Genomic DNA, 21,974 nt, shown 5'->3' with positions numbered 1-21,974 from the left:
TCTTCACGGTGGCGATGGAGTGCCTCTCTCGAATGCTCGCGTCGAGTTTTAATTCTGGGTTCTTCACGGTGGCGATGGAGTGCCTCTCTCGAATGCTCGCGTCGAGTTTGCTCTCCGTTAACGATCCGATCGTTTTGATTCACTGGAACGATATCTTCTCCTCACGATTCGACGCTGTGGAGAACTTGCGTGGCAAGTTTGAGAACTCTGAACGAGTTTAGAATAACTCTGTTAAAGAGTTGATTTGAACCGAAGATCGGTTAATAAGCCAAGGCTAGAAGAAAGCTCCGGTGGTCGATCGTTGTTGAGGATGAACGTCGATCTCCCCCTCGCTGCCAAGCCAAAAGATCTCCTCTTCACTGCTGAAAAGAGGATCAATCCGAGCCAAGAAGTTCCAACCTCGCTGCCCCGTCGCAGATCCAAAAATGCCAGCCGAAAAAGCCTTGAACTCCAGACCCAAGAAGCCAACCCTGAACTCGGTTGAGTTTACTCGCTTTTATAGGGGATTAAGGGGGTGTAACCACCCCTTAAATCACTCCTAAGTGGGGTGTAACCGTCCACAAATCATGGGAACCGGTTTTGGAACCGTTCAGCTCATGTTTGAACGAGTCAAACGCCCACGTTGACGTTCAGGACCCTAACTCCGTATTTTAGACTGGAGACGCGGAGTTGGGTATCCGTTGGGCATTGAAAAACGCGGGTCTGACCCCAGCGTTTTAATGTTATAACGCGGGTCCGACTCCAGCGTTTTGATGTTGTAACGTGGGTTCGACCCTCGTGTTTTGATGTTGTAACGTGGGTTCGACCCTCGCGTTTTACTGTTGACACACAGGGAGGACCTCCGTGTTTTGGTGTTGATACACGGGGAGGACCTCCGTGTTTTGGTCTTAGAGCGTGGTGATGAGTTCTGCGTCTTGCTTTGGAGAGATTATCAACAAGTAATCTCTTTTGTCATAGCGTTGCAAAGATCATTGTCTTGTAATCTTCGTCTTGGCTCCTTGAGAATATGAGAGTCGTCAGATTATAACTCCCGATGTTGATTGTGAATGCTGTTGAACTAGAGCTCTCATTGGTTGTCGTGAAGGTCGTCAGATTGTAACCTTCAGCGATCTACGTGAAAGTCTTCAAATTGTAGCCTTCTGGAAGTCGTCAGATTGTAACTTCCATCATCGGTGTTTGATGGGGGATAAGCTATCTATTATGATTTTTAGATAGCCTACAATTATTCTTTTATATTAATTTCTTTTTTAGGTCTATGTCTTGTTATAGTTTGACTGAGAACGTTTTTGTAATGAATCCTATAGAGTTATTGCAATCAGTTATATGATCTTCGGACTCGATTGATATATTTTTCTTTTTTTCTTTTTTTTTCTATGAACTTCAAATTAATCCCCAAATATAACCGATCTTTCCCACTCTCTAGTTTGCATAAATGCACCCTCTCCCTCTTATTTTGGCATCACACACCTCTCTCATGCTTATTTTGGTGCTTCACGATGAGGTTCAACTTTCTGGGAAGAAGAGAGCACTGTCGCAGAGGCTTTTTTAGGTAATTTGACAGGTGATAATTTTTTTTATCATGTAATCATTGATTGTGGCATTTGTTTGTGCAGGAGCGTAGACTGCGGTATTTTTATGATGAGATACATATATTCCATCATCAATGGCACACCTCCATTCATTCATCAAAACGATTGTGAACTTCTAAGAACAAAGATTGTTATTGCATTTGTCTCGAAGGAATTAGAAAATCTGCTTGAAAATGCTTTTACCCAGGAAGTAGACTCTGAATATATATGTCTTGGATGTCCTCATTGTTGAAATTGCGCGGGAGCTTAGATCTGTGTAGTTGGCAGTTTCATTTTGTGTTGATATTGTAGTGTCAATTTTGGGTAGTGTTGATGTTGGACACTGAATATAAATGTCCAGTTAACTTTATTATATGTTGTACGATATGTTGCATAGTATGTTAATTTTTGTAGTGGTGATGTGTAATTGTTGTTTCATGCTGTAATTATATTCTTTTTGTTAAAATTGTATCGTTACAAAGTTTGGGTAGTTGTGATTTTGGATTATTTTCATTCAATCTCCATGAATTATTTTCATTCAACGTTATGTGCTTGAATTTAGTGGTTGATAGATATGAATGATGCTCTGAAGGTATACTCTTAATTTTTTAGATTTTGGAAAAGTACAGCTCTTTATAGTAAAGTGTTGCATAGTGTGATGATCTTTGTAGTGGTGATGTATAATTGTTGTTTTATGCTGTAATTATGTTCTTATTGTTGAAATTGTATCGTTTGAGAGTTTGGGTAAAGTTTGGTGATTTTAGATTGTTTTCATTGTTTAGTGGTAGATATGAAAGATGCTTCGCAGGTCCTCTCTCAATATTCTAGTTATTAAAAAAGTATATCTCTTTATAGTAAAGTGTAGCATCTTATCGTGAAAGTATAGCTCTTTATTGTAAAGTTTAACATTTTATTACCATAGTATAGTTCCTTATTGATAAAGTATAGCTCGTTATGGGTTTTGGAAATTCTGCAACTTAGTGGGATAAATTGAGAGTATAATATTTTTCTAAGCAAAGTAAATGTGTGATAATGTATACGATGTGTTGCTTGATCAATTATTCATGTCGATGAGAGGTCCACACTTAATTTTCTAGTTTTTAAAAAAAAGTATAGTTCTTTATAGTAAAGTGTAGCATATTATCGTAAAAGTGTAGCTCTTTATGGCAAAATATAACACTTTATTGTAATAGTATAGCTCTTTATTAATAAAGTATAGCTCTTTATGGGTTTGGAAAATTCTACAACTTAGTGAGATAGATCAAATCAGTTTTTTCTGAGCAATGTAAACGTATGAAGACATGCAAGATGTGTTGTTTGATCAATTATTCATGTCGACAAGAGGTCTACACTCAATTTTCCAGGTTTTGAATAAGTATAGCTCTTTATAGTAAAATGTAGCACCTTACCGTAAAAGTGTAGCTCTTTATGGCAAAGTATAACACTTTATTGCTATAGTATAGCTCCTTATTGATAAAGTAAAGCTCTTTATGGGTTCTGAAAATTCTGTAACTTAGTGGGATAAATCAAATCAATTTTTTTCTGAGCAATGTAAACGTGTGATGACTTGTAAGACGTGTTGCTTGATCAATTATTCATGTCGACGAGAGGTCCAATCTCAATTTTCTAGTTTTTGAAAAAGTATAGCTCTTTATAGTAAAGTGTAGTACCTTATCGTGAAACTGTAGCTCTTTATGGCAAAGTATAACACTTTATTGTCATAGTATAGCTCCTTATTGATAAAGTATAGCTTTTTATGGGTTCTGAAAATTCTACAACTTAGTGGGATAAATCAAATCAGTTTTTTCCTGAGCAATGTAAACACTTGAAGACATGTAAGCTATGTTGCTTGATCAATTATTCATGTCGACAAGAGGCCCACTCTCAATTTTTTAGTTTTTGAAAAAGTATAGCTCTTTATAATAAAGTGTAGCACCTTATCGTAAAAGTGTAGCTATTTTATGACAAAGTGTTATACTTTTTGAAAAAGAATTTCCGAACTCATAAAGAGCTATATTTTATCAATAATGAGCTATATTATTGAAATAAAGTGTTATACTTTGCCATAAAGAGCTACACTTTTATGATAAGGTGCTAAATTTTACTATAAAGAGCTATACTTTTTTAAAAGTGAAAAATTGAGAGTGGACCTCTCGTCGACATGAATAATTGATCAAGTAACACATCTTACATGTCATCACACATTTACATTGCTCAGAAAAAACTAATTTGATTTATCCCACTAATTAAGTTGTAGAATTTTCAGAACCCATAAAGAGCTATACTTTATTAATAGCTATAATATAGGAATAAAGTGCTATACTTTACCATAAAGAGCTATATTTTTAAGATAATGTGCTACACTTTACTATAAAAAGCTATACTTTTTTCAAAAACTAGAAAATTGAGTGTGGACCTCTGTCGACATGAATAATTGATCAAACAACACATCTTACATGTCTTCACACACTTACATTGCTCAGAAAAAATTAATTTATCCCACTAAGTTGCAGAATTTTGAAAACCCATAAAGAGCTATACTTTATCAATAATGAGCTATATTATGACAATAAAGTGCTATACTTTTTCATAAAGAGCTACACTTTTACGATAAGATGCTACACTTTACTATAACTAGTTATACATTTTCAAAAACTGGAAAATTGAGAGTGGACCTCTCGTCGATATGAATAATTGATCAAGCAACACATCTTACATGTCATCACACGTTTACATTGCTCATAAAAAATTGATTTGATTTATCCTACTAAGTTATAGAATTTTTAGAACCCATAAAGAGCTATACTTTATCAATAAGGAGCTATACTTTGACAATAAAGTGTTATACTTTGTCATAAAGAGCTACATTTTTGCGATAATATACTACACTTTACTATAAAGAGATATACTTTTTCAAAAACTAGAAAATTGAGTGTGAACCTCTCATCGATATGAATAATTGATCAAACAACACATCTTATATGTCTTTGTAGGCAATAAAAATTACCTTAATTCCTAGCAAAGAAGCTCAAAACTGACAAAAAATGCTAATATCACTCAAACCGTAAGAAATTTGGCAAAACGGACAGGAGCAACCGAACCCTTTGGGGTGGGTTTGGTCAGCTTCGTCTTGTTGAGATAGTCGATTTATATATATAATTCGTCCAATTCCGACTTACGGTTTAAAAGTTATAACCCGTTCTTCGCAACATATTCTAAAGTCCGCCTGTAAGACTGAACTTCACATGAACTTTGAAGTTTGCCTGCAATGCTAAGTTCGCCTGACAACTTAGCTCACATGAACTGGTTGAAGCTCGCCTGACAGCTTAGCCTACGAGGTTCACCATGCAGCGAGGCTCAACATCAGAAGGCGAGGTTCGCCATGCAGCGAGGCTCAACATCAGAAGATGAGGTTCACCATGCAGCGAGGCCCAACATCAAAAGACGAGGTTCGCTGCGTCGCGAAGCTCGACATCAAAGTTCGTCACCGGGGACAAAACTCCTTGTTTGTGGGAAAATTTGTAGTAAAAGAAACGAAGAAAAATTGATTTGTATTCCTTTAATCTCAGTTACAATTGGATTTCCTGATTACAAAAGAGATGAGAATGATCTGGATTCTCCCCTTTGTTTAATTCTGGGTTCTTCACGGTAGCGATAAGATGCCTCCCTCGAATGCTCGCGTCGAGTTTGCTTCTCGTTGACGATTCGCACGTCTTGATTCACTGGAACGGTATCTCCTCCTCACGATTTGACGCTGTGGAGAACTTGCAAAGTAAGTTTTAGAACTCTTGATGAGTTGATTGATCTTAACCATAATTGGTTAGACAAGCCAAGGATCTCTTCTTTGCTGCCCCAGAGCCGGATCCAAAAGCCCGCAACTAAACTGATTTTTTAGTTATTTATAGGGGATTAAGGGGTGTAACCGCCCCCTTAATTCGTTCCTTTGTAGGGCTAGTGGGATGTAACCGCCCCTTAATCCACTCCTAAGTGGAGTTGTGATCCCCTCAGATCGTGGGAAACGGTTTTGAAACTGTTCAGCTCGTGTTTGAACGAGTCAAACACAAAATCCGCGTTCTGGGATGAATCCTGTGTTCAAACGCAGTATCTGGAAGCTCGAACGCAACGCCTGGAAGCTCAGACGCAGTGTCTGGATGCTGCGTTTGTAGCGATTTGGAAGCTGCGTCTGAGCTGCGTTTGCAGCAATTTGGAAGCTGCGTTGGCGGTAGTTTAGCAGCATTTAAGAGCTGCGTTTGGTAGCGGATGGAAGCTGTGTTGGCAGCTTTTGGAGGTTGCGTTTATAGCCGAACATGAGCTGCGTTGGCAGCTGGATCTGAGCTGCATTTGTAGCGTTTGGAGCTGCGTTTGCGTTGCGTTAGTGGCCGAGCTTGAGTTGCGTCAACGGCTAAAAACACTATGTCTTGATGCTGGTACGCGGGGAGGACTTTCATGTCTTGGTTTGAAGAGACCGTCGATTTGTAGTCTCTTTCTGTCAGAGCGTTGCAAAGATCGTCGTTTTGTAATCTTTGTTTTAGCTCTTTGATATGTGAGAGTCGTCAGATTGTAACTCCTGATGTTGATTGTGAAGGTTATTGATTAGAGCTTTTATCAGTTGTTGTAAAGGTCGTCAGATTGTAACCTTCATCGATCTACGTGAAAGTCTTCAAATTATAGCCTTCTGGAAGTCGTCAGATTGTAACTTTTATCATCGCTGTTTGATGGGGGAATAAGCTATCTATTGTGATTTTTAGACAGCCTACAGAACCCCCTCCAAAGTTTTCGAAAGTTTACGGTTGACTGGGACGAATTTTTGAAATACTTTGGATCACAACTCTGATCTTGGAGCTGTTGATTCCTTATCACAAAGGAGTTGTTCTCTGCACTCGCTTCGAAGGCACCTTGGTTGAAGGGATTTACCGCGCAGGACCTGTGTGATGATGAGCTTCAAATAGAAACTGTAACGACGGTACAAGCTACTCATGAGCAGAAGCCATCAAACGTCACGTCACGGCTCACCTCCATTCAGCTGATGGGCCCGCAAACATTCATAGGATTTTTGGCAAACCCTTAGCCATCAACGGATTTGATAAGCCTTTACCGACTACCGTTTGAGTCGGGCTAGCACATGGATTGTTTAAGTCCGTTCCACATGTAACGTTGTGCTAAAAGAATAAACCCTCTTAGACTTGGTGCTATGATTTTGAATACATAGACTTTGTCATTATTGCGGGAATAGGCTACCCGGCAACATATGTTAGATGCAGACTTATCTCTAATTAGGGATCGAGATAAAGTCCTCCATGCATAAAAGGCATGGATTTTGGTGCTACGATGTTGAATACGTAGACTTTGTCGTTATTTCTTCCTGTGTTACTTGAAACACTGAAAGAAAGTTGGAAGCGCCAGAGGTGTAATATTAACTTGGCATGAATTTTCACTTAGAGTGAAATTCAGAAATTTTCTTTATTATCACTAGGATAATTCTAGAAAATATTTAATCCGCTGGGGATTTTATAATGACAACTTGCTATTCTTGTTAAAAAAGGATTAACAAAATGACAACTTGCTATTCTTGTTAAAAAAGGATTAACAAGTTCATTGGGGGGTTTGACTGTTAGAGGTGTAATGTTAACCTAACAGTATTTTTATGGACCTATCACTCCGTTGACGAGAGTTGATAAGTGAAAAGTGTTGCGATCGGAGCAACTTTGAGGACCTATCGCTCTGTTAACAAGAGTCGATAAGTTGATTTTGTCAGAGGTGTTTTGATATTAACGTGACAAGAGAATGTTACGATCGGAGCAACTTTATGGACTTATCATCCTATTAAAAAGGATTGATAAGTGGATTGTCAGAGGTTTGGTGTTAACATGACAGAATTTGTGTTGCGATTGGAGCAACTTTGTAGACTTATCATCCTATTGAAGAGGATTGATAAGTTGATTTGTCAGAGGTTTAGTGTTAACGTGACAGGATTTGTGTTGCGATTGGAGTAACTTTGTAGACTTATCATCCTATTAAAGAGGATTGATAAGTTGATTTGTCAGAGGTTTAGTGTTAACGTGACAGGATTTGTGTTGCGATTGGAGTAACTTTGTAGACTTATCATCCTATTAAAGAGGATTGATAAGTTGATTTGTCAGAGGTTTAGTGTTAACGTGACAGGATTTGTGTACTTGTGATTTGAACAAGATTTTGGGGACTAGCGTCTCGCTGGGGAGAATTGCTAAGTAAGTTTATCATCAGAAGTGATGAATTTTGATACTAAGATTTTGAAGACTTAGTGTCTTGTTGGGGAAGATTGTGATTTGAGCAATTTTGAGGACCTATCATCCTATCGAAGAGGATTGATAAGTTGATTGTCAGAGATATATTGTTAACGTGACAAATTAGGAGTGATGCAAACTGAATTCATACTCCGTGAGGGTGATGATCGTCAGAAGTATAATGTTAACTTGACGATGTGAAAGATTCGTTACTCTTAATCTAGTAGATTCCAAGTAATCAACCCCCAGTCTTGATTAGGACTTAGCAGGGGAATAAAAAAAGGTAGACAAGGCACATCACCTAGTGGGGCACTATCCATGAAGTCGGAATAGAGGTACATCACCTGGTAAGCCATTATCTGATGAGTTTGACTATCAGAGGTAACTATTAACGTGATAGTTTTGTGGACCTGCCATCCTATTGAAGAGGATTGGCAAGTTGATGGACTATCAGAGATAAATATTAACGTGATAGTTTTGTGGACCTGCCATCCTATTGAAGAGGATTGGCAGGAGAATTTGGAGGGAATGGACTACCAGAGGTGATCATTAACATGATAATTTTGGTGGACCCGCCATCCTATTGAAGAGGATTGGTGGGAGAATTTAGAGGAAATGAACTATCAGAGGTAATTGTTAACATGATAGTTTTGGTAGACCCGTCATCCTATCGAAGAGGATTGGTGGGGGAATTTGGAGGAAATGAACTATCAGAGGTAATTGTTAACGTGATAGTTTTGGTGGACCCGCCATCTTATTGAAGAGGATTGGTGGGGGAATTTGGAGGAAATAAACTATCAGAGGTAATTGTTAACGTGATAGTTATGGTGGATCCACCATCCTATTGAAGAAGATTGGCAGGAGAATTTGGAGGAAATGAACTATCAGAGGTAATTATTAACGTGATAGTTTTGAGACCCGCCATCCTATTGAAGAGGATTGGTGTGGGGGGATTTGAAGAAACTAGACTATCAGATGTAACTGTTAACGTGATAGTTTTGGTGGATTTCATGGTTGACATAGGTATTCTATTGAACATGACAACTCAGAAAATTTATTACTCATAATCTAATGAACTACAAATAAACCAACCCCCAGTCTTGAACACGTGCAGGGGGAAAAAGGGTAGACATGACACATCGCCTAATGGGCCACTATCTAACGAGGTTGACAATCAGAGGTAACTGTTAACGTGATAGTTGTTGTAGACCTACCATTTTACTGAAGAGGATTGACTTCAATGGCTGTAGTATCTTCTCCTTCTGACTGAGAAGATTGAGCTTGGTCCGATTGCTCATGTTGATCCTGCTTACTTTGTTCTTCAGCTTTGATCCTGACAATAATCTTTTGAGCTTGTTTGCCTTGAGAGATTAGTTGTCTCCAAGAACGGCATTCTGTAACTCCTATTCGGACTAGGAGGTCGGTCTGCAAGTTGTGCCGACAGGTCTCTACTAAGGTAGATTGTGTCATACCCGACGAACACCGGAGAGCCATGGTTCGGAACCTCTTGACGAAGACTTTGACGGACTCCCTCTTCTTCTGCTTAGTGGCGAGAAGGGTATGGATGGAGACTTCTGTATCATCTTTAAAGAATCTTGATAGGAAGAGCCTCTCTAGATCTGTCCATTTTTTGATACATCCGGTAGGCAATTTCCTGAACCATTGAAAAGCAACTCCCTTAAGGGTGCTAATGAACAATCGAGCCAGTATGGCATCGTTTGATATCACATTCCCAGTCTGTGACTTGAAATGATAGATATGTTGGTTCGGTGATCCCGTGCCGTCAAAAGTTTGTAGTGTCGGGACTTCGAACTTTGGAGGATAAGAGGCTGCATCCCATTTGGCAGGATAGGGCCTGATAACTCCCTCATCTTGGAGCTCGCTTCTGTTAGCAATGACATTGAGGCGGGCTTCCAATTCTTTTATTTTGGCAGACTGGAGATTCTGCTCGTTCTTAGTCTCTTTTGCTTCATCAGAGGAAGATTCCAGGTTGTGAGCTTCTTGATCAGAAGCAGCAGCATCAACCACTTTTTCCTTTCCTTTGCTTGTGTGAGGTCGGGATGAAGACGCTTTTTCTCTCCTGGAAGATTCTTGCCTAGGTGGCGAATCTATCTCCTGAGATTTGGCCTCGTCTGCGACGATTTGAGTCAACAGGGCCATGAGTTCATTGATGGCCTCCTGCTGAGATTTGAGCATGACCTCCTGCTCGTCAAGTCTCTTCGCGAGATCTTCATGATTTCCCATCATATAAGCGGAGCTCTCATGTTCAACAAAAGAGCTTGATGATTGGGACTCTACAATGGCTGAGTGTTCATCATCGAAATTGGTTCCTCTGGCTAACCTCCGATAGTTGACAGGGAGAATGGCTCCTGTTCGCGTCCGAGTGCGTTGGTAGACTCCTTCAAACTTGTTAGTGATTTCTCTGACGGTCGGTGAACGACTTGTCTCAGAGTCATCGGAACTAGGACCTGAGGCTTTCCCTCTGCCAATCACATTGATAGTAACTCCAGGATACTCGGTCTCTAGAGACTTCTTCCTGTGAGAACATCGTTGTTGGTTGGGCAAGGCAACATGCGTTAATTGGTCGAACACAAATTGTTTGGCCGCATATGAACAACATTGACATCCCGAGAGGACCGTAGGAATCATTCGTTCACATTGGAATGAACGAATGACTTGTTACATCGGTCTTTCTCTCGATATGAACTCTCTCAAATCTGTTGCAAAGACTTGAGAAGAATTACTTACTGATCGTGAGGTTTGAACTGGAACCCCCAGTCTATGATTGGACAGGACTGGCTCTTGATGGACATGAATCATTCTCCCTTTAAAAGAGGGAGTACCCAAAAAAAAAATTTCTGCCCAAAATAACCTTTCATCTTTCATTAAATTAACAAATGTACCTTTTTCTTCCGTTCCTCCCAATCAGAAAATGTAAAGCCCTAATAAATCTTCTTTCCTTTCCTTCTCCGTTCCATCTGTTATGAATTTCCTCCGGCAACGTTGTCCACTTCTCTACCTCATCAATTGTCGGGTATCGTCATCAAGAAGCTTATTATTATCCTCATCGTCCACAAACCTTCTCTTCCATCTTCTCCTCAAATTTTTGGTATGTCTTGATCAATTTATAAATTTTGATTTTGAATTTGAATTTGTCGTCTCCAGAGGACTTGAGCGTTGATTCTGGGACTTCAAATTCTTCCTCTTCGTTTTCTTTGCTGGTTCTCAGCTTAATGGGCTGTGATTTGAGGCAACAGCAGGCGATGAAGAGGAGCAGGCGTGGGCCGAGATCGAGGAGTTCGCAGTATCGGGGAGTTACGTTCTATCGGAGGACGGGGAGATGGGAATCCCACATTTGGTTAGTTTTTCTTTGATTTTTTTTTGGAAAAGATTGATTCTTGGAGTTTTACGTATAAACCCTAATTTAACGTTGTTGAGTTAGAACAATGCGAAAGATACCACATTAGGGGTAGTTTAGCTTAATGTGTTAGAATTGGGAGCTAAATTAATAGGTGTATATACTTTTGGTGCATTTTGATGTATTAGATTTTTTGGTGCATTTTGATGTGGAATTTGAAAAAGGTTGTTCTTTTTTTTCCTCTTCTTTTTTACTTGAGCAGGGACTGTGGGAAGCAGGTTTATTTGGGTAAGTATTTCTATATTTTTCTTTTTATGTTTGATTTTTTAATTTATTAATACTGAGTTTTGATCTGTTGTTGGCTAAATGTTTTTAGGGGGATTTGACACTGCTCATGCTACTGCTAGGTTGGAATTTTGTTTCAATTTATCTACTTCTTTTTGTTAATTTGAACCGTATTTTATTAAAATCCTTTTCTAATTTAGATGGAATTTTGCTTTAGGCGTCATGATCGAGCTGCGATTAAGTTTCGTGGGGTTGATACTGATATCAACTTCAATATTAGTGATTATGAGGATGATCTTAAACATGTCTGGATGATTGGATACTTTATTTTCTACCGATCTATTTGTAAGTGAATGATTTAGTTTTAATTTGGTTTTTCTCCTGGGTTTTCCTTCTTTCAGATGAAGAACCTGACCAAGGAAGAGTTTGTGCATATGATATATAAAACCTATTAAAACAAACTTAAAGTAGAAAATTTGAGCGCATATGATATATAATTTTCTAGAGCTTTCTAAATTTTACTTTCATTCTTAATCATCAAGTTCAGTCTCGATCAAAGTTTTCCTATACAATACATGTATGACCTGTTGTCCGTTTGCCTTAAATGGTTATGGACTGTCTCAATCCAATTATTTCACAATTAATTGCCTTCAGGTTTGCATGTGAATCAATAGAACATAGCTACACGATCACATGCAGAAGATTACTTTAGATTTCAACTGGAAGTCTGGAACATTAATATCTATGTAATTTGGTAACATCTCAGTCAGTTACAAAACAAGTTACATTCAACATAATAAATCATGCATTTGATTGAAGCAACACACCATTCACTAGATGAAGTAAAACGATGTGAAAAACATTAAAGGTGATCGAGAGTGAGTGAGCAAATTTCACACATATAAGACGTGTTGTTAGAATTTCAATACATAGTGCAAAAAGAGCACTGAATTATTTTTTTAGGGGTTCTTCTACCGTGATACTCTTGATTCTATTAGTGGATATTTTCTCCTCTTCTGTCAATGGAGATTAGCCAAAAGACAAAACCAAGTCACATCTGTATATTAGATAATTCTTTCTCTTCTAAGTATTTTCAACTTGAGCTTGACTTTTTGTGCTTCTGGAATGGAGATATTAGATAATTCTTTCTCTTCTAAGTATTTTCAACTTGAGCTTGACTTTTTGTGCTTCTGGAATGGAGATTTTCCATAACAATGTGTATGTTTGAAGTATTCAACTTGAGCTTGACTTTTTGTGCTTCTGGAATGGAGATTTTCCATAACAATGTGTATGTTTGAAGTACAGTTTCATAGGCCACCCTACTTATTGAGTTTTGATAAGTCAATTGTACACCTTGTACAAAAAACAAAATAGAAGCATCAAACATTCGTTCTACTGTTACTAAGTTGTGTATAAGGATTGTTCTGGAGCATTAAATTTGTTTCAAGCTTAATGCCTAAGCTGTAGTTACATTAGATTCTCAATGGATCATAATAACGGTGCATTCGGTCCAGATACGGCTTGGATATGATATTTACTATATCCATATGCGCTTACCCATATCGGATATGGATACGGATATACCTCCGCAAGGAAAATTCATATTTGTATCCGCTAAAATCGGATACGGATACGGATATACATGTGCATATATAAGCAGATATGCATGCGGATACAATACAGATATGAGAAAACTAGATAGTATTGAAAAAAATAGTTCATATGATACAAAAGAGTTCATTAATATATTCATTATATCTAAAAAGCTAATATTAAACATCTTGATCATCAAATTAACCTCAAATCCATAATCTAAGGATTAAAACTATAGTAACAGTATGACTAATATGTTTTCAGATATTTCGGATCCGGATCCGGATATTTTACTACAAAACCATATTTGTAACCATATCTTGTTGGTTATAAATTTGAGTAACCAAATTCGTATCCTAACAGATACAGTTATGGATATTTCCTCAGAGACGAATGCGGCTTAGCACCCCTAAGCAATACACATCTGCCAGTTGCATGGTTAATTTACAAGCACACAAGAAACTAATACAGACAAATTAGAAGTACTCTGAATCCTCTACCTTTGAGGTTGCACGCATTGCAAAGAAGACATGGACTAAGCTTTTGCATGTGTCAGAATGAAGTAGTTCCTGAAAAGCATTTGCCTCCTAACAAAAACAGATGCCATGCCTTCAGCAAAAAGATGAAGATGGTTTTTGGCTATGGGACTTCAAATACTTGAAAAGGCTGTAGTTAGGATCTCTAGGCATGTATGAAGTTACCTTCCAAAGTCCCGTGCGTGGTCCAGAGACTATACCCTCTTCTATGACATCAATACAAACCAAAGGATGATGAAGATTGGCAGCTCGTTTACGGGCCTGAGTTCTTGCAAAATTGAGAATTTCCCTGGCCTCCTCAATGTGGAGAAATCAGGAAAAGAATCAGAAAAACCAGAAAAACTGGCATAAGTCGACTCATGCACTGTGCACGAGTCGACTTACGATCTGCAGCCGAATTGTGATTTTAGCCTCTGTCAAGTCGACTTAGCATGACTGTTAAGTCGACTTATGGCAAGTCGACTTAACAGTCTGTTAAGTCGACTTATGAAGTGTTCTCCAGTTGTTGATTTTCTCTCTGTCAAGTCGACTTGTGAGCTCTGTTAAGTCGACTTACGACGGGTTTTTTGCATACGTAGGTTTCCTATTTGCAGTCTGATTGGGGTTTTGTTTTGATATAAATAGGGAAACGATTTGTGAGGGTTTTTTATCAGAGATTAAGGAACCTTTTGAGCATTGTGAGAGGGAGATATTGTGAGCAAGGTGAGATCTTTGGTTGAGGGTTAGTTTGAGAGAATTTGTGTGATTGTAACCCTTTGTACTCTCCTTGATTTAGTGAAATCTCCCCATCCTCTCCCCGTGGACGTAGGCAAATTGCCGAACCACGTATATCTCTGTGTTTGGATTGACTTGGCTTTATTGGTTGGATTTGTGCAAGAGTTTGGCTTTCTTCTACTCGTGATCACAGGTTCGTTGTGAGTTCGTGCAAGGCTTCCGCAAAGGCGCGCGACAAGTGGTATCAAAGCTCAGATTCAGATCTAGGGTTTTGGATTAGGTGGAGGAAGATTCAGTTTGAAGCTTGGTTCTTGGAGTTCTAGGCTTTGGTGGAGTTAGGGTTTGAAGTTGCCGTTGAAGATCTCGCTTTCCTCGTGTGGTTAGGAGTTCTATTTGGAATCCAATCTAGGGTTCAGTTGGGTAATTTCTTATTCTTTCAAAGTTTGGATCTTTCTCTACAATTTGGAAGTTGTGATTATGGGTGAAGTAATTGGTGAAAGCAGCAAGATGACAGGCACAGTTCAAGTGGGTTTTCAGAACACTAAGATTAGTGTTGTGAAATATGACGGCAAGATCAATTTTGGTTTGTGGATGAGCGACGTACAGGATGCGCTCAATGCTCAAAATCTGGAGGAGACCATCATGGTCGATGTGAGGCCACCTAAATATGAAGAGGCGATATGGGAAAAGATGAATCGAAATGCTTGCGGGGTGATCAGGTCCTGTTTGGAACAGGAGCTGAAATACGATGTGATTGGGGTGACGTCTGCGATGAAGATGTGGGAAATTCTCAACAATAAGTACCTTACGAAGAGTGTTGAGAACCGGTTGCACTTGCTGCGAAGGTTATTCAGATTCCAGATGTCCAGAGGTACCTCGCTTGCGGCTCATGTGAACAACTACACTAAGTTGTTGTCGGACTTGGCGAACGTGGATGAGAAGATCACAGATGAGTACAAGGCTATTATTCTTTTGGGCTCCTTACCGGATGAGGAGTATGATACCTTCGTGCTTACGTTGCTGAACGGGAGATCTTCTATCACTTATAGTGAAGTGACTAACGCATTGACGAACTATGATTTGAGGAGGAAGGATAAGGAGACTTCCCGCGCTAGTACTTCAGGAGAGGCCTTGTCGGCGAGAGGTAGAAGCTCATATCAGAAAGGTGGAAACAGAGGGAGGTCAAAGTCAAGAGGTCGTCACCAGCTTGGAAAGAATCAATGTGCATTCTGCAAGGAGCAGGGACATTGGAAAAGAGATTGCCCGAAAGTCAAAGAAAAGGAGAATAGCAAGAATAAGGGCCCGAAGGCCAATGAGGTGAATGTTGCGAAAGGCGATGATTCCGATGATTCGAGCTTTTCTCTTTTGATTACTCCGGAGGTGAACCATTTGGATGCATCGGAGTGGATGCTTGATTCTGGCGCTACTTATCATGTGACTCCTAGGCGAGATTGGTTCTCATCATTTGAGAGACTCGATGGGGGTGTTGTGGTCATGGGAAATGATCAATCCTGTGGCGTTCGTGGGATAGGTACTGTGAGGATTCGGATGCACGATGGAGTAGTCCGTGAGCTGAAGGAGGTGAGATTCGTTCCTCAACTTAAGAAGAATCTTATCTCAGTGGGGGCTTTGGAGGCGAAGGGATTCAGGGTGACCTTTGAGGATGCTGTAGCAAAGGTTACTAAGGGATCTTTGGTGGTGATGAAGGGAGTCCGAAATCATAATTTATATTATCTGAAGGGGAGCACCGAGATTGGCCAGGTTGCTTCGGCGATTTCAGAGGCGGACATGAGCAGACTTTGGCACTACAGGCTAGGGCATACAGGTGAAAAGTCACTGCAGGCATTGTGCAAGCAGGGGCTTTTGAAGGGAGCCAAGAGTGGTAAAGTAGAATTCTGTGAGCACTGTGTACTTGGCAAGAAGACGAAGGTGAAGTTCGGGACGGCCATTCATAGGACGAGGGGCATCTTGGACTACGTGCACACAGATGTTTGGGGTCCCACTAAGACGGCATCACTTGGTGGTCGACATTGGTTCGTCACGTTCGTTGATGACTATTCTAGGCGATGTTGGGTGTACACCATGAAGCATAAGAGTGAAGTCCTAGATTTGTTTGTGGAGTGGAAGAAGAGATTGGAACTGCAGACTGGGAGAAAGATCAAGACGTTGCGATCCGACAACGGCGGCGAGTATACCTCAGACCCCTTTCTGCAGCTATGTCGAGACGAGGGCATAGAGAGGCACTTCACAGTTAGTCATACACCGCAGCAGAATGGGGTGGCGGAGAGATTGAATCGGTCTTTGCTGGAGAAGATTCGATGTTTATTGGCGCATAGTGGTTTGGAGAAGATCTTTTGGGCTGAGGCACTTTCTTATGCGAGCCACCTCATTAACAGGCTGCCTTCATCTGCGATTGAGGGGAAGACCCCTATGGAGATGTGGTCGGGAGAGACAGCACATGACTATGACCAGCTTAAGGTATTTGGTTGCCCTGCATATTATCATGTTAGAACTGATAAGTTGGAACCTCGAGCTAGGAAGGCCATATTTGTAGGATTCAAGCGTGGTGTCAAGGGATACAAGCTTTGGGATCCAGTTGATAAGAAGATTGTGCTGAGTAGGGACGTCACATTCGATGAGGCTTCTATCTTGAAGCTTCCCAGCTCTCATCAGGTGGAGAGCAACCCGACAGAGGAGATTTCGCAGGTGGTGGAGATTGATGCAGCTCCACAGAGTCCAGATAGTGCAGTATCCATGAGAGTGCCGACTGAGGTGACGCCAGGCGAGCACGACGGTGATGCGGAGGATACGGGTACTCATGAGCAGGATCAGGGACCGACGGCTCAGGTTCAGGATTCTATTGCGGCACGGAGACAGAGGAGAGACATACGGGTGCCAGCACGGTATGCCGACACAGTTGCATATGCACTTCCGGTGGAGAGTATCGATGAGATGGTGCCTACTACATTCAGAGAGGCCGAGCAGAGTTCGGAGGCTGATTCGTGGCAGGTGGCTATGCAGGAGGAGATGGAGTCTCTTCACAAGAACGATACATGGAAGCTTGTAGAGCTTCCAAAGGGGCGGAAGGCGATTGGGTGCAAGTGGGTGTACACGAAGAAGGAGGGCATTGAGGGCACTCCAGTGAGGTTCAAGGCTAGGTTGGTTGCGAAGGGCTATGCACAGGAGGAAGGTATTGATTACAATGAGGTTTTCTCTCCGGTGGTGAAGCATTCGTCGATTCGGATTTTGCTAGCTTTGGTGGCACAGTATGGATTGGAGTTAGATCAGTTGGATGTGAAGACAGCATTTCTTCATGGTGATCTTGATGAAGAAATATATATGACTCAGCCATTGGGATTCCGAGCTGCAGGGAAAGATAAGTTGGTTTGCAGGCTAAAGAAATCGCTATACGGTTTGAAGCAGTCTCCTCGACAGTGGTATAGGCGATTTGATGGTTTTATGCTTGGTCATTCGTACACTCGGAGCCAGTTTGATCCTTGCGTGTATTTTCGCAAGTTGAGAGGAGGTGCGTACATTTATTTATTGCTTTATGTCGATGACATGTTGGTTGCTTCAAGTTCCAGGTCAGCTATAGATGAGTTGAAGATTCAGCTTTCGAATGAGTTTGAGATGAAGGACTTGGGCGAGGCGAAGCGCATTTTAGGGATGGAGATCGGCAGAGACAAGAAGAAGGGCAGAATTTGTTTGACACAGGTGGCTTATTTGAAGAAGGTTCTACAGCGATTCCATGTTAGCATGGATACGAAGCCAGTTAGTGTACCGTTGGGAGCCCATTTGAAGCTTTCAGCTGACCTTTCACCGAAGTCAGTTGAAGACCGTGAGTTGATGTCGAAGACTCCATATGCGAGCGCAGTTGGGAGCTTGATGTACGCGATGGTATGTACGAGGCCGGATTTGTCACAGGCAGTGAGCATGGTGTCGAGATACATGCACGATCCAGGAGTGGGTCATTGGGATGCCGTGAGATGGATTTTGAGGTACATTCTAGGTACGCTCAATGTTGGTTTGGTTTATGAGCGGGACACTACAGGTGGGCAGTTATGCATTGGCTATGTTGATTCGGATTATGCCGGGGATTTGGATAAGCGCCGATCTACAACGGGGTATGTGTTCACCTTGACCCGTGCGCCGGTGTGTTGGAGATGCACCTTACAGTCGACGGTGGCTTTGTCTACGACGGAGGCAGAGTATATGGCAGTTACGGAGGCTGTGAAGGAGGCTATTTGGCTTCGAGGACTTCTGGAAGAACTTGGTATATCGCAGCGATCCGTCACTATTCATTGTGATAGCATGAGTGCTATATATTTGGCGAAGAATCAGGTTTTTCATGCGAGGACGAAGCACATTGACGTTCGTTATCACTTCGTTCGAGATGTTCTTGAAGATGGCGATGTGGAGATTGTGAAGGTCCATACGAAGGATAATCCGGCGGATATGCTCACGAAGGTGGTTCCAAGCAACAAGTTTGATCATTGCAGAAACTTGTTGAATATTTGTGATTGTTGAGGCCGTTGACGGCCATTTGGATGAACTACGGGCGGCTTGATCCCTTGGGAGAGGGGGTACGTAGGCAACCATGGTGGTGCAGCCGTATTTGGAGAGACGACACATTGATGCTCTTGGTTTGGTGTCGGCTCATTTTTGGCAAAATTCGCCGAGGTGGAGAATTGTGGAGAAATCAGGAAAAGAATCAGAAAAACCAGAAAAACTGGCATAAGTCGACTCATGCACTGTGCACGAGTCGACTTACGATCTGCAGCCGAATTGTGATTTTAGCCTCTGTCAAGTCGACTTAGCATGACTGTTAAGTCGACTTATGGCAAGTCGACTTAACAGTCTGTTAAGTCGACTTATGAAGTGTTCTCCAGTTGTTGATTTTCTCTCTGTCAAGTCGACTTGTGAGCTCTGTTAAGTCGACTTACGACGGGTTTTTTGCATACGCAGGTTTCCTATTTGCAGTCTGATTGGGGTTTTGTTTAAGTCGACTTATAGCGGGTTTTTTGCATACGCAGGTTTCCTATTTGCAGTCTGATTGGGGTTTTGTTTTGATATAAATAGGGAAACGATTTGTGAGGGTTTTTTATCAGAGATTAAGGAACCTTTTGAGCATTGTGAGAGGGAGATATTGTGAGCAAGGTGAGATCTTTGGTTGAGGGTTAGTTTGAGAGAATTTGTGTGATTGTAACCCTTTGTACTCTCCTTGATTTAGTGAAAAGACTATACCCTCTTCTATGACATCAATACAAACCAATGGATGATGAAGATTGGCAGCTCGTTTACGAGCCTGAATTCTTGCAAAATTGAGAATTTCCCTGGCCTCCTCAAGGGGCTCTATCTTGTCTGTTTTGTAAAGACTCTTGATCCATGGTCTTCTGAATTCAACAATATCCAAAGCCCAACTGCGAGCAGCCTTTACAAGTTCATCAGGTGGTACTATATCATCAACAAGACCCAGTGCATGAGCTTCCTCTCCTTTAATCGGCTTGGACATCTGAATCGGACAAATATGGACAAAATGAGGGAAGAGAAATTTCAGACTGAATCAATTAGTGACCACAGCAAAGATTAGTTGTTGCTGTTCTTGTAGATAATCTCTCAACTTCTAAATCTTCTATAGGCAAAATAAATGGAAAAAGGCGGAGTACTTTACCAGGATCATTTCAAGAGCTTTAGGAAGGCCGACAAGGCGTGGAAGCCGTTATGTCCCTGAAACAATAATTGCAAGTCACTTATAGACAAGATGACTCACTGAATTCTAAAACATAGAAAGTTTCTTCCATTTTTAATTGATTACAAGCACAGCCGGATATGTTAGGATAAAGAATGAACTAGAGTGGCACTTTTTACGTGAGTTTATAATGTCAATAGTTCCATTTCCAATTTACTGACTGGTAGGGTGAGTTCCCAACTACTTCAGTAAGCACTAAGCAGTGAATCTACGACGACAGGTTGTTCATGCATCAGACACATATTTCTTGCATGTTATTTCTGTTTTCTTAGAGACTCTTTTAGCATATATTGTGTATGTTTTTAAAAATGTATCAAATCCTGTCCGTGCTGGCATACATCCTTCCTCGATTTCTTAGCAATGAAATGACTCATACGAATTATGGCAATTAGTTAAAGGGGTGTTAGTCAATTAGAACATTTTCATGCAAAATGGGATAATTGTTAAAGTGGAATAATTTTTCGTTAGCTAAGACGTGAAACCTTTTAACTTGTATGGAAAGTGTTCACTTGATGTTTTCTTGATGGCTAAATATCCACAAATCATAAAAAATGCTAATCACATTAACAAATTTTGAATAACAATTGATCAAACGTACAATACTTTTTCGAAGCTCTGTGGAGAAACCAATCTTCTAAGCAAGGGCCATTTATATACATGCTTTATTTAATTCTTGCTAGGAAATTATCTTGATTCTATCTTGCTAATATTCTTCTGTAGTGTGGGTGTTTATTTAATCGCATCTTTATTTTACTTACAACTCGGTGAGTCGGAGATGAATCAGGTCATCACCTACCCTACCTTCAGTTAGTTCCAAAGTGACATTTCACGGCCAAGGGAAAACCATTTTCCTCACCATGGGAGTTGTAAACTTAAAATTCTAGAAAGTGGTAAATTAAACTTTAGAGGGGGAACTGTAGTTGCATCTTTCATTGCATGGGTGCCTATGGTTTTCCTCCACCTCTTTCTTGAGTAATATTAGCAATGTGTATCCTCTTATACGACTCCTTTTTTTCACCTTGCTTTTGTGTTTGTTTGTGATTGATAAGAATCTATATGCAGCGCACAAGTCAATTTCTCTTCTTTTTGGGTCCTCATCTCAAACAGTGATATCATTTTTAAAAGCTCTTGTAGGTGTAATTGTTTTCCAAATGCTCATTACTTCATGCTTATTCTTGCTTATTCGTTCTCTTGTTGTAGGTATATATATCTTGGGTTATTTGATAGCGAAATTGAAGCTGCAAGGTCCTACCAAACACTGATTTTCTACATGTTGGCAATAAGTTCCTTAGTATGAATAAGAAGTTTAACATGGTTGCTAACTATCACAGTTCTTCTGTTGGTGGTCAGGGCTTATGACAGGGCAGCAATCAAAAATAATGGAAGTGAAGCTGTTACCAAGTTTAACCCAACTACTTATGATGGTGAAATACTTACTGAAACCAATAATAGTGGTATTACCGGTTCGTATATTTTTTCCACTTGTTTTTTCTGAAGATATGATTTCGGATGAAGGATCATGAACTGGCCTCTAATTTGCAATTGTTTGTCCTGGGATAGTCAGGGGTCTCAATCTTGATTTGGAATTGAAGATTTATCAACTAAACAGTCAACCCTAATAGGGGTGATAAATCCTTGGGCGCTCAATTCGATCCGGGCCCTTATGAAGCTTCAGATTCTAGGAATGCTCGGGTAAATAAGTCTGCCATTGAAACTTTTCTTGACAATCATGACATAGACTTTTAGGATAAATTTGAAAGACTTGTTGGTCTTGTTAAATAAGTAAAAGGCTTAAAATTTCCGATTTTTAGCCTTCCTACTTCTAATGGCTTCCCTGCAACAACTATACATGGAGATCGTACTTAGCCTGTAAGTTATATTACATTCTTTAGCATTTTTACTTGTTAT

The 21,974-nt window shown here is 40.3% G+C and overlaps 1 protein-coding gene across 1 annotated transcript; it reads left to right on the top strand.

Annotated features, from left to right (window-relative positions):
• Nucleotides 11,008-21,561, top strand: LOC109847780 (floral homeotic protein APETALA 2-like). Its single transcript, XM_020417021.1, has 5 exons — nucleotides 11,008-11,189; nucleotides 11,452-11,477; nucleotides 11,566-11,596; nucleotides 21,267-21,311; nucleotides 21,417-21,561. The coding sequence occupies exons 1-5, from the start codon at nucleotides 11,065-11,067 to the stop codon at nucleotides 21,559-21,561; spliced, it is 372 nt and encodes a 123-aa protein (XP_020272610.1). The 5' UTR covers nucleotides 11,008-11,064.

Source organism: Asparagus officinalis, chromosome 7, assembly GCF_001876935.1.
Source record: "Asparagus officinalis chromosome 7, Aspof.V1, whole genome shotgun sequence".
In the NCBI taxonomy this organism is placed as follows: domain Eukaryota; kingdom Viridiplantae; phylum Streptophyta; class Magnoliopsida; order Asparagales; family Asparagaceae; genus Asparagus; species Asparagus officinalis.
This window is presented reverse-complemented; position numbering and strand designations above follow the sequence as displayed.

What these genes read in the sequence shown, in the direction of transcription:
- LOC109847780 (XM_020417021.1), top strand. Translation starts at nt 11,065, where the DNA reads ATGGGCTGTGATTTGAGGCAACAGCAGGCGATGAAGAGGAGCAGGCGT. An exon ending in TGGGAAGCAGGTTTATTTGG is followed by an intron (nt 11,478 to 11,565) that starts GTAAGTATTTCT and finishes AAATGTTTTTAG; the next exon opens with GGGGATTTGACACTGCTCAT. An exon ending in AGCGAAATTGAAGCTGCAAG is followed by an intron (nt 21,312 to 21,416) that starts GTCCTACCAAAC and finishes GTTGGTGGTCAG; the next exon opens with GGCTTATGACAGGGCAGCAA.